The following is a 12,281-nucleotide window of genomic DNA, read 5'->3' as shown; positions in this document are numbered from 1 at the left end:
GCCTCGGGGTGCGGGCCCGGCGCTCCCACGTGGCGTCCCCCGCGTGGCGCGCACCGCCCGCTTCCGGGCACGTGACCGGCCGCGCCCCGCCCTCGGGGCTCCGAGCCCGGACGGACACGTCACTGCTCGCTCTCAAGCGGCCCCGCCCTCCGCACGCTCCGCCAATCGGAAGGCTCCGTACAAATCCCGCCCTCCGCGTTGTGCTGAATGAGCGGCGGCGTCGCTCGAGTGGCGTCGCATCGGGCCAATGGGAAGCCGGCGGAGCGGTGAGGCGGGCCGGGGCGGCTGCGCGGGGCGGATGGCCGGGGCGGCGGGGCCGAGAGCGGCGCCCGGGTGAGGGCGGGGGGCAGCGGGGGAGCGGGGCGGCTGGGCGGCTGGGCCCAAAGGGCTGAGAGCCGTTCTGGCGTTGGGCCGCGCCGTGCCAGGCCTGAGGGGTGAGGAGCGCGGCCCGGGAGCTGCGGGATGGCGGGGCTGGGAGCCGAGCTGAGAGGCGGCGCGGGGCGCGGGGTGCTGAGCTCTGAGCACGGGCCGCGCCGTTATGGGGCGACGGGCGGCGGGGCGGCGGGCAGCACGGGGCTGCGGGACAGCCGGGCACCGGCTGCCGTGGGGGCTGCCGCGGCCTGCAGGGCTCGCAGGGCTGCGGGGCAGCGCTGTGCCTTCCTGCCCCGCACCGCGCTGCGCTCCGCCCTTTTATCGCCGTTCTGCCCTTATCGCTGCTCTGTCCCCATCGCTGCTGACCGTTACCCCGAGGCCCAGAAATGCTCACACGCAGCCTTGTTTCTGTATCACTGTAGATGGCTGGAGGTCAGAATCGCTGCTCGGTCGCAAAATGGTTTTCAGGTGCACTCTGCTATTTCTAAATCTCAGCCTGGCCAAATAAGCTCCCACGTGGCCTTTTAACTCGGAGATACGGACTGCGGCTTTATCAGCCCGCTCTGGACCAGGGCTACAGCAGTTTGGGTTCTTTTGTTTTTCCGATCTGAGTGGGCAGAAAGCATCTCTAAAAATTCAGGGTGTTTCCAGAGAATGAAGCCGTTAATCCCTGCCTGCAGTTTCACTTCCTTGGTGCCTGACATCAGGTTTTCGCTGTTTTTTCCTCCACCCAAGGAGGTCAGGTCAAACAGCTGCAGCACGCAGCGCCACAAGAGCTGCCTGTGCAGACCTGTGTTAGCAAACCTCTGCCCTGTGTGCATTGCAGAGCAGTAGTTTGGAACCTCTGTGGGTTTGTTGTGCATCTCCTATAGCTCGGCCAAGGAAAACCAGCCTTGGTTCTTTAGCTGCTGAAAGCTTAGGGTTATTTTGTTTCGCACACAGAGAAACAGACACATCAGCCCCAAAGAAGTTCTGCTCTCTGTGAAAGAAGTTGAAGCCTCAGCCAAGATTTGGGCCGACTAATCAGGTGAGGCTCTGGGGTTCAAGGGGCAGAAGGAAGGCAGCAGATACACGGCAGGGGCCCGGCCCCACTCTCTGACAATCTCCATTTCTCATTTTTAGGTTTTCAGGTGTCTGTTTCCCTGCCTTTGACGTGACAATGACCAAGCTGGGGTTCCTTCGGCTCTCCTATGAGAAGCAGGACACGCTGCTCAAGCTCCTCATCCTGTCCATGGCAGCTGTGCTGTGTAAGTCTGCAGGATCCCAGGAACTGCCACTGCTCCTCCTTCAGTTCTTCCTTAGGTCACCAAGCTCCCATCTGTCCTTAAAGTGTGACCCAAGTGCACCCTGTTATTCATTCAGTGCTGTTTCCTTTGGAAACTCATTCTTCTTTTCTTTGTGTTCACAGCTTTCTCTACAAGACTCTTTTCTGTCTTAAGATTTGAAAGTGTCATCCATGAATTTGACCCGTAAGTGTCTTCCCCTCGTCCTGTGGGTTTCCCTCTTTGGGATCAGTGGATGTTGGGTGCTGTTTGCAGGGCTGTTTGCTCTCAGCAGTCTGTGAGCAGTTGTCCAACCTGTGTCTGGACTCAGAGGTGCTCATGTTGCTGCAGGTACTTTAACTACCGCACAACCCGCTTCCTGGCAGAGGAAGGCTTCTACAAATTCCACAACTGGTTTGATGACCGAGCCTGGTACCCCTTGGGCAGGATTATTGGTGGAACCATTTATCCAGGTAGGCCAGCAGGCTTTGGCTGTGCTAGAACGCGATTTGTGCAATGCAGGGCTGCCAGGGCATGGATGTGGGACAGCAGCAGCTCCTGTCTGTTCCGTCCTTCCCACCTTTTTGGCTGCCCTGCTCCAATTGCAACCCGCTGATGGTGCCACATCCATCCCGCAGGGCTGATGATCACTTCAGCAGCCATCTACCACGTGCTGCATTTCTTCCACATCACCATCGACATCCGGAACGTCTGCGTCTTCCTGGCACCCCTCTTCTCTTCCTTCACCACCATTGTGACTTACCACCTCACCAAAGAGCTCAAGGTACAGGGAGGACCCTGTATTTTATTCCTTTGAGGCGTTGCTGTGCACGCAGGGCCATGATCTGATGGTTCTCTTGCCCTCTGGCTGTGCTCCCCAGGATGCAGGCGCAGGGCTCCTCGCTGCTGCCATGATTGCAGTTGTGCCTGGGTACATCTCACGTTCTGTTGCTGGATCCTACGATAACGAAGGTGAGTTTGTAGCACTCAGAACAGGGAAACCTTTAAGAAGCCACGTTCCTCTCCCCTCTATGGGCCATGGGGGACCACATAAGGAATCACTGCTGCACTAAAGGGTAGCTGGTGAAGCCAGAAACCACATTGCCTCCTAAATATTACCATGTTTCAGTCTTGCAATCTGATACGGAACTGTTTTCCTACTATTCATACAAGGTGCTGTTCTTTCTGGTGGAGCAGCAGCAAGATAGGCAGATTTCTATGTATGTATTTTTTAATGCAGTCAGACATTCTGATGTATAGACGTTGGGGTTCGCTGACATCCAGGGTGATGTGAGCTTGCTCTGACCTCGCTGTGTCTCCCCACCCAGGTATTGCCATTTTCTGCATGCTGCTAACTTACTACATGTGGATCAAGGCTGTGAAAACTGGCTCTATCTATTGGGCAGCGATGTGTGCTCTTGCCTATTTCTACATGGTGAGCATTCCTTGTCCTGGCACCCAGGTGTCTGATAAATCTGGGCTTCTGGCAGCCGGGGCTGTTCAGTGCCCTTTTTGGGGAGAGCACGTGATCCCAGGAGAACAGAACTTGCTGCTGGACCCCACCGTGCAGCCTGTCCAGCCCTGGAATTGGTGTTTTTCATTTTTCTCTTCCCAGGTCTCCTCGTGGGGTGGCTACGTCTTCCTGATCAACTTGATCCCACTGCACGTCCTTGTGCTGATGCTGACTGGCCGCTTCTCACACAGGATCTATGTTGCCTACTGCACTGTGTACTGCCTGGGGACGATCCTCTCGATGCAGATCTCCTTTGTTGGCTTCCAGGTGAGGCCTTCCAGCACTGCTTGTCTGTCAAGAAATCTTGGAAGTTCCATTTTCCGTGAAGGAACCGCTCTCACCAGCACACACCTCCATGCAGCAGGAAATGTAGTTGGTGTCTTCAAGAGAAGCAGTTGTCTCTTTCTCACCTTTGGTGTCCTGGTCTGGGGAATACAGGTTTTGTGGACTTGGGAACTTCGTCGGGAGGAGAGCTGACAGCAAGGAGGGCTCTCAGAGTTCATTTTTCATGTGCATTCCTATCAGAATTGAGGCTGATTAGCAATTAGTCATGTCCACAGGGAGGAAATGGCTTCCTACGACTTCAGCAAGTCATGACTTCAGCACTGATTTTGCTGAGGTCTGTTTTTGCAGTGACTCAGCTGCTCTTTCCTTCTGTCTGATCACACTCTCCCCTGCTTGCAGCCTGTCCTCTCCTCAGAACACATGGCTGCCCTGGGCGTCTTTGGCTTGTGCCAGATCCATGCCTTTGTGGACTACCTCCGCAGCAAGCTGAACCCACAGCAGTTCGAAGTCCTCTTCAGGAGCGTCATCTCCCTGGTTGGCTTCGTCCTGCTGACAGTCGGGGCTGTGCTGATGCTCACAGGTAGTTCAATGAGTGGTGCTCCCATTCATGGTGATGTTGCTGAGCACGTTTCACCGCTGGCTTCGTCTCTTTCCAGTGCTTTGAATCATAGAACCACGGAATCATTACAGTTAGAAAAGACTTTTCAGATCACCAAGTCCAACCCCAGCCCACCCGTTAACCCCCCCGAAGGGCACAGCTTTTGTCAGTCATGATTTCTGCATTAATGCTTGCACCATGTGGATTAGGTTGGGGAGAAATCTTCTTTAGTGTAAAATCACACTTAATTTCCTTTTTAAAATCAGAGTTTTGAGTAATGGAGATGTTAAGTGAGGTGCAGGATTGCTCATTCAGCTTTGCACGTTTCCCTTAGGACAGAACCTGTTGGCATTGCTAGCTGTGATGCTGATTTTCTCCTCTCTGCTAGGGAAAATCTCCCCATGGACGGGTCGTTTCTACTCCCTGCTGGATCCTTCTTATGCCAAGAACAACATTCCCATCATTGCCTCTGTCTCAGAGCACCAGCCCACCACCTGGTCCTCCTATTACTTTGACCTGCAGCTCCTCGTGTTCATGTTCCCAGGTGAGCCCAGCCGTGTTGCAGCCGGACCCTCAGGTGGTCTCTGGGTTTGTTACATCCCTGCAGTGTGCTGCATGTCTCCACCAGGTGGATTTTCTTTCAGGCTGAAGGGAATCTCACCTGTTTCTCTTTCCTCTTTGCAGTTGGTCTCTATTACTGCTTCAGCAATCTCTCAGACGCCCGCATTTTTATCATCATGTACGGTGTGACCTCCATGTACTTCTCTGCTGTGATGGTGAGGGCTGCTCGGGTTGGTGCACTGTTGTGGGACTGAGCAGGACACAAGCAGGATGATGAGATGATCTTAACGAGGCTGACTTTTTTTTCTGAGCTTGTGGGTAACGGCTTTAAACTAAGGGGGTACGTTTAGGTTAGATGTTAGGAAGTTCTTCACCCGGAGGGCGGTGGGACCCTGGCGCTGCCGCTCAGAGGAGTGGGTGCCCCATCCCTGGAGGTGCCCGAGGCCAGGCTGCGTGGCTCTGCCCAGCTCCCTGCCCCTGCAGGCTCTGATGGCCGTGCCGTTGCCCGCAGGTGCGGCTGATGCTGGTGCTGGCCCCAGTGATGTGCATCCTCTCCGGCATCGGCGTGTCTCAGGTGTTGTCCACCTACATGAAGAACCTGGACATCAGCCGGCCGGACAAGAAGAGCAAGAAGCAGCAAGACTCCACCTACCCCATCAAAAATGAAGTGAGTGCTGGGCAGCTCGTGGCTGCGGGGAAGAGGAGAGTCGTTGCTTTTCCTGCTGGGGATGGGAGGGAGGTGGGGGTGCTCTCTCCCCTCCCGCAGTGACACCTGTTTGCACCCCCAGGTTGCCAGCGGCATGATCCTGGTGATGGCTTTCTTCCTCATCACCTACACCTTTCACTCCACCTGGGTGACCAGCGAGGCGTACTCCTCGCCCTCCATCGTGCTGTCAGCGCGCGGTGGGGACGGCAGCAGGATCATCTTTGATGACTTCAGGGAGGCTTACTACTGGCTGCGGCACAACACACCAGAGGTAACGGCGCTCCGAGCCCGGTGCGTGCCGGTGCCCCTCTGAGCGCTGACAGCCCGCGTTTGGCTGCAGGACGCCAAGGTGATGTCCTGGTGGGACTACGGCTACCAGATCACCGCCATGGCCAACCGCACCATCCTGGTGGACAACAACACCTGGAACAACACCCACATCTCCCGCGTTGGGCAGGTAGGTGCTCCCGCCCCACGCCCGCGGCTCAGAGCGCTGCGGCGCCTCACAGCCGGGTCCCCCGCAGGCGATGGCCTCGACGGAGGAGAAAGCCTACGAGATCATGCGAGAGCTGGACGTGAGCTACGTGCTGGTGATATTCGGCGGCCTCACCGGCTACTCGTCAGATGGTAAGAGCCCCCGGCACCCTGAGTGCCCCCCGCGCGCCCGCCGCTCACCCTCCATCTTTTGCAGACATCAATAAGTTCCTGTGGATGGTGCGCATCGGCGGCAGCACGGACACAGGCCGGCACATCAAGGAGCATGACTACTACACACCGACCGGCGAGTTCCGCGTCGACCGCGAGGGCTCCCCGGTGCTGCTCAACTGCCTGATGTACAAGATGTGCTACTATCGCTTCGGGCAGGTCTACACCGAGGCCAGTGCGTGTCCCGTGCCACGCCGCCGCGTCCCAGCAGCCATGGGGCCGTGGTGGCACAGCGCTGCTTTGTGTCCCCGCAGAGCGGCCGCCGGGCTACGACCGCGTGCGCAACGCCGAGATCGGGAACAAGGACTTTGAGCTGGACGTGCTGGAGGAGGCGTACACCACAGAGCACTGGCTGGTCCGGATATACAAAGTACGAGGCCGGCGTGAGCCCCAGCTCTGGAGGCGCCCCGCGTCGCCCGCCGTTACCACAGGTTTCCTCTCTTGCAGGTGAAGGATTTGGACAACCGCGGCTTGTCACGGACGTAGAGCCCTGCGCTGCCCCAGCCTTGGCCTGTGAAGCAGAAATATTATTTTTGGATTTTCTGTTTTTTTGGGGGGTTGTTTTTGTTGTTGTCGTTGTCGTTTTGTTCTCTTTTGTTTTTTTTTTTTTATACCATTCATGAGTGCAGGAGGAGATGGGCGCCCCCACCCCTGCTGCGTGCCGGGGGGTTTTATACCACACGCAGCGCAGCCACCAAATCAAATCACGGCTTTACGGGGGTTGATTAAAGGGGAATTACCGACGTCTGCCTTTTCCTTGTCGCGCTCGCTTCACTCCCAATTCGGACCCGAGCGGTTCGCGGCCTGCGGGCGCTTTTGGAGCCGGGGGGGCCGGGCGGGGGGGGGGGGGCGGGGCTTCGGCGGCGCGCGCCGCGCGGGGCGGGGCGCGGAGCGCTGGCGGGAACGGGCGGCGCGGGCTGAGCCGTGCGGGGCGGTGCGGGATGGCCGTGCCGTTCGTGGAGGACTGGGACCTGGTGCAGACGCTGGGAGAAGGCGCCTACGGGGAGTGAGTGCGGGGGGCCGGGGGGAGGAAGTCCCGGAGCAACGCGGAGAGGCCTTGCGTGCCGCTCTCCCCGCGTGCATCACGCGCTTCCCTGCCGGCACGGCGCGGGCACCTCGCGTGCGCACCGCTTGGCCGTCGCGGGCCGTTGCGCGGTGCTTCTGCGTGCATCTCCTGCCTTCCGCACGCCCGCTTTGCGCCTGTTGCGTGACCGCCGCGTGCCGCTGGGCGCTCCCCGCTCGGACGCCGCGTCCTGCTCGCGCGTTGCCCGCCCGTTTTGTGCCTGCGCCGCGCACCCGCTGCGTCCCCTCTGCTTGCCAACTGCACGCCCTCCGCCTGCCCTGATGCACGCCTGTGGTGCCCGGCCCCTCTCCTTCCTGGCCGTGCCCTGCAGGGTGCAGCTGGCCGTGAACCGCCGCACCGAGGAGGCCGTGGCCGTGAAGATTGTGGACATGAAGCGCGCGGCCGACTGCCCGGAGAACATCAAGAAGGAGATCTGCATCAACAAGATGCTGAACCACGAGAACGTCGTTAAGTTCTATGGGCACCGGCGCGAGGGGGCCACGCAGTACCTCTTCCTGGAGTACTGCAGCGGCGGGGAGCTCTTCGACCGCATCGGTGCGTTGCAGAATGCAAACTGCAGAATGCCTTGCAAACTGTGTTGGAACGGAGCTCCGTGTGTGGCTGGGAGCTGCGGCTCCGGTTCTCACTCCTTGCTGGTTGCAGAGCCGGACATCGGGATGCCGGAGCCGGAGGCGCAGCGCTTCTTCCAGCAGCTGATCGCTGGTGTGGTGAGTGCTGTGGGGCAGCGCTGAGGGAGACGCGGTGCACCGTGGTGGCAGCAGTGACCCCCATCCCACCCGTAGGTGTACCTGCACAGCATGGGCATCACGCACCGTGACCTCAAGCCAGAGAACCTGCTGCTGGATGAGCGAGGTGTGCTCCCCACCTCGACCTCCTGCTGCGTTTGATCACTTTAACTTCACTGTTTCTATCCATTTTCCACCCAGACAACCTGAAGATCTCCGATTTCGGCCTGGCCACCGTCTTCAAGCACAACGGGCGCGAGCGGCTGCTGAACAAGATGTGTGGCACGCTGCCCTACGTGGCCCCCGAGCTGCTGCGGCGCCCCGAGTTCCGTGCGGAGCCCGTGGACGTGTGGGCCTGCGGCGTGGTGCTGACTGCCATGCTGGCGGGAGGTGGGCATGGGGGGCACAGGGGTTGCATGGGGGGGGGGGACAGGTGAGGTACACCCCTGCTGTCCCCTCTCCCATAGAGCTGCCCTGGGATCAGCCCAGCGACAGCTGCCAGGAGTACAGTGACTGGAAGGAGAGGAAGACCTACCTGGCACCCTGGAGGAAGATCGACTCCGCGCCATTAGGTACGCAGCTGGAGGCAGCGGTGCCCCCCACCACCCCGCCCCTCCTACGTGCACCCCATTCCTTACAGCACTGCTGCACAAGATCCTGACCGAGAGCCCCACGGCTCGCATCACCATCCCCGACATCAAGAAGGACCGCTGGTACTGCCGGCCCCTGAAGAAGGGTAAGGGCTGTGGGGCAAAACGCGTTTCCTGCCTGAGCTGTGCGCAGTGTGGGGTTTTCCTTGTGTTGCAGGCACAAAGCGTGGCCACGTGTCCTCAGGTGGTGTCACCGAATCCCCCGGAGCCTTCCCCAAACACATCCGCTCTGACACAGACTTCTCTCCTGTGAAGGGTGCCCTGGGGTGAGCAGGCTGCACCACACCTCCCTGCTGTCTTTCTGCAGTGCAGGTGTCCTTCTGCATTGCAACAGCTGGCGCAAACCAGCTCGATGCACGCATGACCCCACACTCATCCTTTCCCTACTTGTGCACGCAGAACCCTGAAGAGCTACGGCCCTCTCAGCCCCCCCTCTTGTAATCTCATCTGCTTGCCTTGCAGCGAGGACAAGGCGAGTTACTCCACGTCACAGCCTGAGCCCGGCACCGGCGGCGCGCTGTGGGACAGCAGCACGGGCAGCATCGACCGCCTGGTGCAGGGCATCAGCTTCTCACAGCCTGCCTGCCCCGAGCACATGCTGCTCAACAGCCAGCTGCTGGGCACGCCAGGCTCCTCCCAGGTGCGCTCCCTTAGGATTTGGTGTGCAGCATTGCGACCTTTTAGACACATATCTGCAGTGTTTGTAATGCCAGGGTGCAACCTCGCAATCTTTGGGGTTCAGCTATGCAGTATTTCTAATCTGAAGGGGCTGCTTTGCAAAACTAGAGATGCTGCTTTGCAACGTATACCACCTTAGGTGGCAACTTTGCAACGTTTGCAATCAGGGTGCTACTTTGCCAGAGTTGGGGTGCCATTCTGCAGCATCAGACTTGGCACATTTATAACACTTGGGATGCAACTTTGCACTGTTGATAATACTGGGGACGCAGGTTTGCAATCCCTGAAGCGCTTGGGTGCAGCTCTGCATTGCCGGGGACTCTGCTCCCGCCGTTCTGTAGCGCTATTTTAGCGTGCAGCTCGCCATGTTTTCCACGAGGGGGCGCAGCTCGTCAATACTGCACGCGGGTAGCAGGGACGCGGCGCACCTTGACGCGCCTTCGGGGCCGCGCGGACGGCTTTGCATCCGCGGGGTGCGGGCGCAGCACTGCAGCTTTGCAGCGTTCCTGATGCGTTCTGTGCTGCAGAGCCCGTGGCAGCGCCTGGTGAAGAGGATGACGCGCTTCTTCACCAAGCTGGACGCCGACGGCTCCTACCGCAGCCTGAGGGACGTGTGTGAGAAGATGGGCTACGGCTGGAAGCAGAGCTGCACCAACCAGGTGGGGCCGGGCCGGGCGGTGCGGGGATGGGGCTGAGCCCCCCTGACGCCGTGGCCCCGCAGGTCACCATCTCCACCACGGACCGAAGGAACAACAAGCTGATCTTCAAGGTGAACCTGCTGGAGATGGAGAGCAGGATCCTGGTGGACTTCCGCCTCTCCAAGGTGGGTCTGGGGGGCACGGCGGGCACAAAGCAGCTCGCGGTGGGTGCACGCATCACTGGCGGGGTGTTGGGGTGCTGCTGAGGGGGGCTGCGGGGGGCTGACTGCTGGCTGCTGGCTGCTGACCGCTGGCTGCTGGCTGCTCTCCCCATGCAGGGCGACGGGTTGGAGTTCAAGCGGCATTTCCTGAAAATCAAAGGCAAACTGAGCGACGTGGTCAGCAGCCAGAAGGTGTGGCTGCCCCCACCCTGAGCCCCTCTTCCTCCTCCTCCTCGTCCTCCTCACCCCCTGGGGCTCCCATAGCCCCCAGCAGAGCTGTGCTCCCTATGGGGGCGGCCTGGCTCTGCGCCCGCTGCGGCTTTTATGGGTTCAATAAAGCTTGGGATCGCAGCTCAGCTCCGTGCCATCTTAGGGGCGTTCTGGGCGCAGCGCCACTTTGGAGCAATCAGTCCCGTGCTGTTCTGCAGCTCCGCTCGCTCTGGAACCGACTGATGGTGCAGAGGCTCCCCTCTGAGCTCTGTGGCTCCATCCACGCCCCGGAGCTGTGGGGGTAGCTCGGGGTCCTCCCCGCTCCCTGCCCTCTCAGGGCGGCAGCTGCCCCCCTCCCAGCCTCTCTAATTGCTTTTCACAGCGCTAACGAACCCGGAGCTGCCAGGAGTTGTTAGCGCTGGAGCGAGAGGAGCGCAGGGATTAACCCAGGGCAGCGCTCCCCCCTTCCCCACCCCCCCAAAAAAGAAAAAAAGGGCATCCCCCAAACGCCACCCCGAGATGCACATCGCACCACTCAGCCCCAAACCCACCGATCCTGCTGCTGGCTCCACTTACTGAGTTGGAAAAAGACTCTTTCCGTTGTTTTCCCCTTTTTCCAGTGGAAGCCCCCCCTTCGGCCGAGCAATTAACGGGGCCTTTTGGGGTTTTTTAATTGCATATTTATATTGCAGCCAGGAACGAGACTCTGGCAGCGGGCGAGGGGCAGCAGGAAGACGCCGCCCCGACCCCGTGTGCTTTTCAGCCGGGATTAAGCGCGGTTAATTGTCGCAGAGATCACAGATTGCAGCCGGGGGATAATTAGGCTGAATGCGGGCTTTTCTGGTTCAGTCCCCCGGGGGCTCCCGGTGGGCACAGATTTTGGGTTTCCAGGCAAAAAGGAGGTTGGGAGCACCCTTAGAGTGAGGATTTTGGGGGTGGGAGCTGAGAACGGGGGGTTGCGTTGTGCAGAGCCTCCCACAGCTCACTGCAGCAGTGGGAAATCGGTGCTGTTTGCAGGAAAGGTTTCTCTTCCAGGGGAAAACCTGCCCTTTGCTTCATCCCCCACAGCATTTTGCTTTGCCTGTCCTCTACCCCTGTTTTGGGGTCACAGGGGTGTCCCATGGGTTTGAGCATCAAGCATCACTGTGGGCAATGGCAGTAAGCCTTTAGTAACCATGTAGTAACTCTTCAGTAAACCTATAGTAAACCTTTTATCCCCTATACAGGGCTCTTACAGCAGATGCAGGATTTAGGATGCTGATGTTAGGATGTAGATGCAAGTTTTAGGGTGCAGGCACAGGACCGGACCCAGCAGGTTCAGGATTTGGGGTGCAGAGATGGGAAAGGGAATTTAGGGTAAAGATACAGGACAGGTGGCGTGGAAAATGGGATGCAGATGCTGGACACCAGGTAAAGGGTGCAGAATCAGAACACACGACAGGGGATGCAGCAGCAGAAGCCACAGGGAGGATGTAGGTGCAGGACAGCAGGTGCAGGCCGTAGGACAGCGAGTGCAGAGGAGGATTTGGGATGCAGATGTGGGATGTGGGTGCAGGACAGGGATGCTCCGTCCCCTTTGGAGCCCCAGGCCGTGTGGGGCCAGGAGGTGGGAAGTGGCCGTGAGCGGGGGTCGCCTCGTGCCACGCGCCCGGCCGATGCTGGGATTTCCCTGTTTGTCCCCATCTGGGCAGCAGAGCCCGGCCGCATCTGCCCACCAGATGTGATGGGGCCGCGCCTGGGGGTGGGTGGGAACCTCCCTGCCCCCCCGACCGCCGCAGCCATGGCTGAGATGGGCTGCGGATGGAGGGGCTGAGGAGAGCGATGTGGGGCAGCTCCGAGGTGTGGGTGCAGATCCGGGATCGGGCAGTCTGTGAGCAGCACGGGGGGGTTTTGCACGGATAAAAGCTGCAAAGATCCCCCGAAACGTGGGGTCGGCCCCACAGCCGTGGGCGGGAGAAAGGAGGAAAAAGCAAAATGCTCGAAAAAGGTGAAAGCCTCCCAAACGCTGAGGTCATTTCTTGGCGAGGAAGTGGGCTCGGCTCGAAGTGCCTCCAGGTCTATTTAATATCAGCA

At 59.3% G+C, this 12,281-nt stretch overlaps 2 protein-coding genes across 4 annotated transcripts; both read left to right on the top strand.

The window, feature by feature from the left end:
* The first annotated feature begins 247 nt into the window (after positions 1-247).
* Positions 248-6,745, top strand: STT3A (STT3 oligosaccharyltransferase complex catalytic subunit A). Of its 3 annotated transcripts, none has more exons than XM_042882570.1 (19): positions 248-266; positions 1,315-1,399; positions 1,495-1,619; positions 1,781-1,841; positions 1,986-2,107; positions 2,273-2,418; positions 2,516-2,606; positions 2,963-3,069; positions 3,250-3,414; positions 3,832-4,012; positions 4,419-4,574; positions 4,715-4,806; positions 5,103-5,258; positions 5,380-5,568; positions 5,638-5,754; positions 5,822-5,924; positions 5,989-6,177; positions 6,257-6,372; positions 6,450-6,745. In XM_042882570.1, the coding sequence occupies exons 3-19, from the start codon at positions 1,532-1,534 to the stop codon at positions 6,486-6,488; spliced, it is 2,118 nt and encodes a 705-aa protein (XP_042738504.1). In that variant the 5' UTR covers positions 248-266; positions 1,315-1,399; positions 1,495-1,531; the 3' UTR covers positions 6,489-6,745. The 3 variants fall into 3 exon arrangements, with proteins under 3 accessions (XP_042738504.1, XP_042738502.1, XP_042738503.1); XM_042882568.1 differs by lacking the exon at positions 248-266 and adding an exon at positions 284-333; XM_042882569.1 differs by lacking the exon at positions 248-266 and adding an exon at positions 344-434.
* A 174-nt stretch (positions 6,746-6,919) lies between these two features.
* On the top strand, positions 6,920-10,354 carry CHEK1 (checkpoint kinase 1). Its single transcript, XM_042882510.1, has 12 exons — positions 6,920-7,008; positions 7,397-7,620; positions 7,729-7,793; positions 7,869-7,938; positions 8,013-8,201; positions 8,279-8,383; positions 8,452-8,547; positions 8,619-8,727; positions 8,924-9,101; positions 9,667-9,798; positions 9,861-9,962; positions 10,116-10,354. The coding sequence occupies exons 1-12, from the start codon at positions 6,944-6,946 to the stop codon at positions 10,209-10,211; spliced, it is 1,431 nt and encodes a 476-aa protein (XP_042738444.1). The 5' UTR covers positions 6,920-6,943; the 3' UTR covers positions 10,212-10,354.
* The last annotated feature ends 1,927 nt before the right edge of the window (positions 10,355-12,281 follow it).

This window comes from Lagopus leucura, unplaced genomic scaffold (genome assembly GCF_019238085.1).
Source record: "Lagopus leucura isolate 7727_CA_CO unplaced genomic scaffold, USGS_WTPT01 Super-Scaffold_100034, whole genome shotgun sequence".
In the NCBI taxonomy this organism is placed as follows: Eukaryota; Metazoa; Chordata; class Aves; order Galliformes; family Phasianidae; genus Lagopus; species Lagopus leucura.
This window is presented reverse-complemented; position numbering and strand designations above follow the sequence as displayed.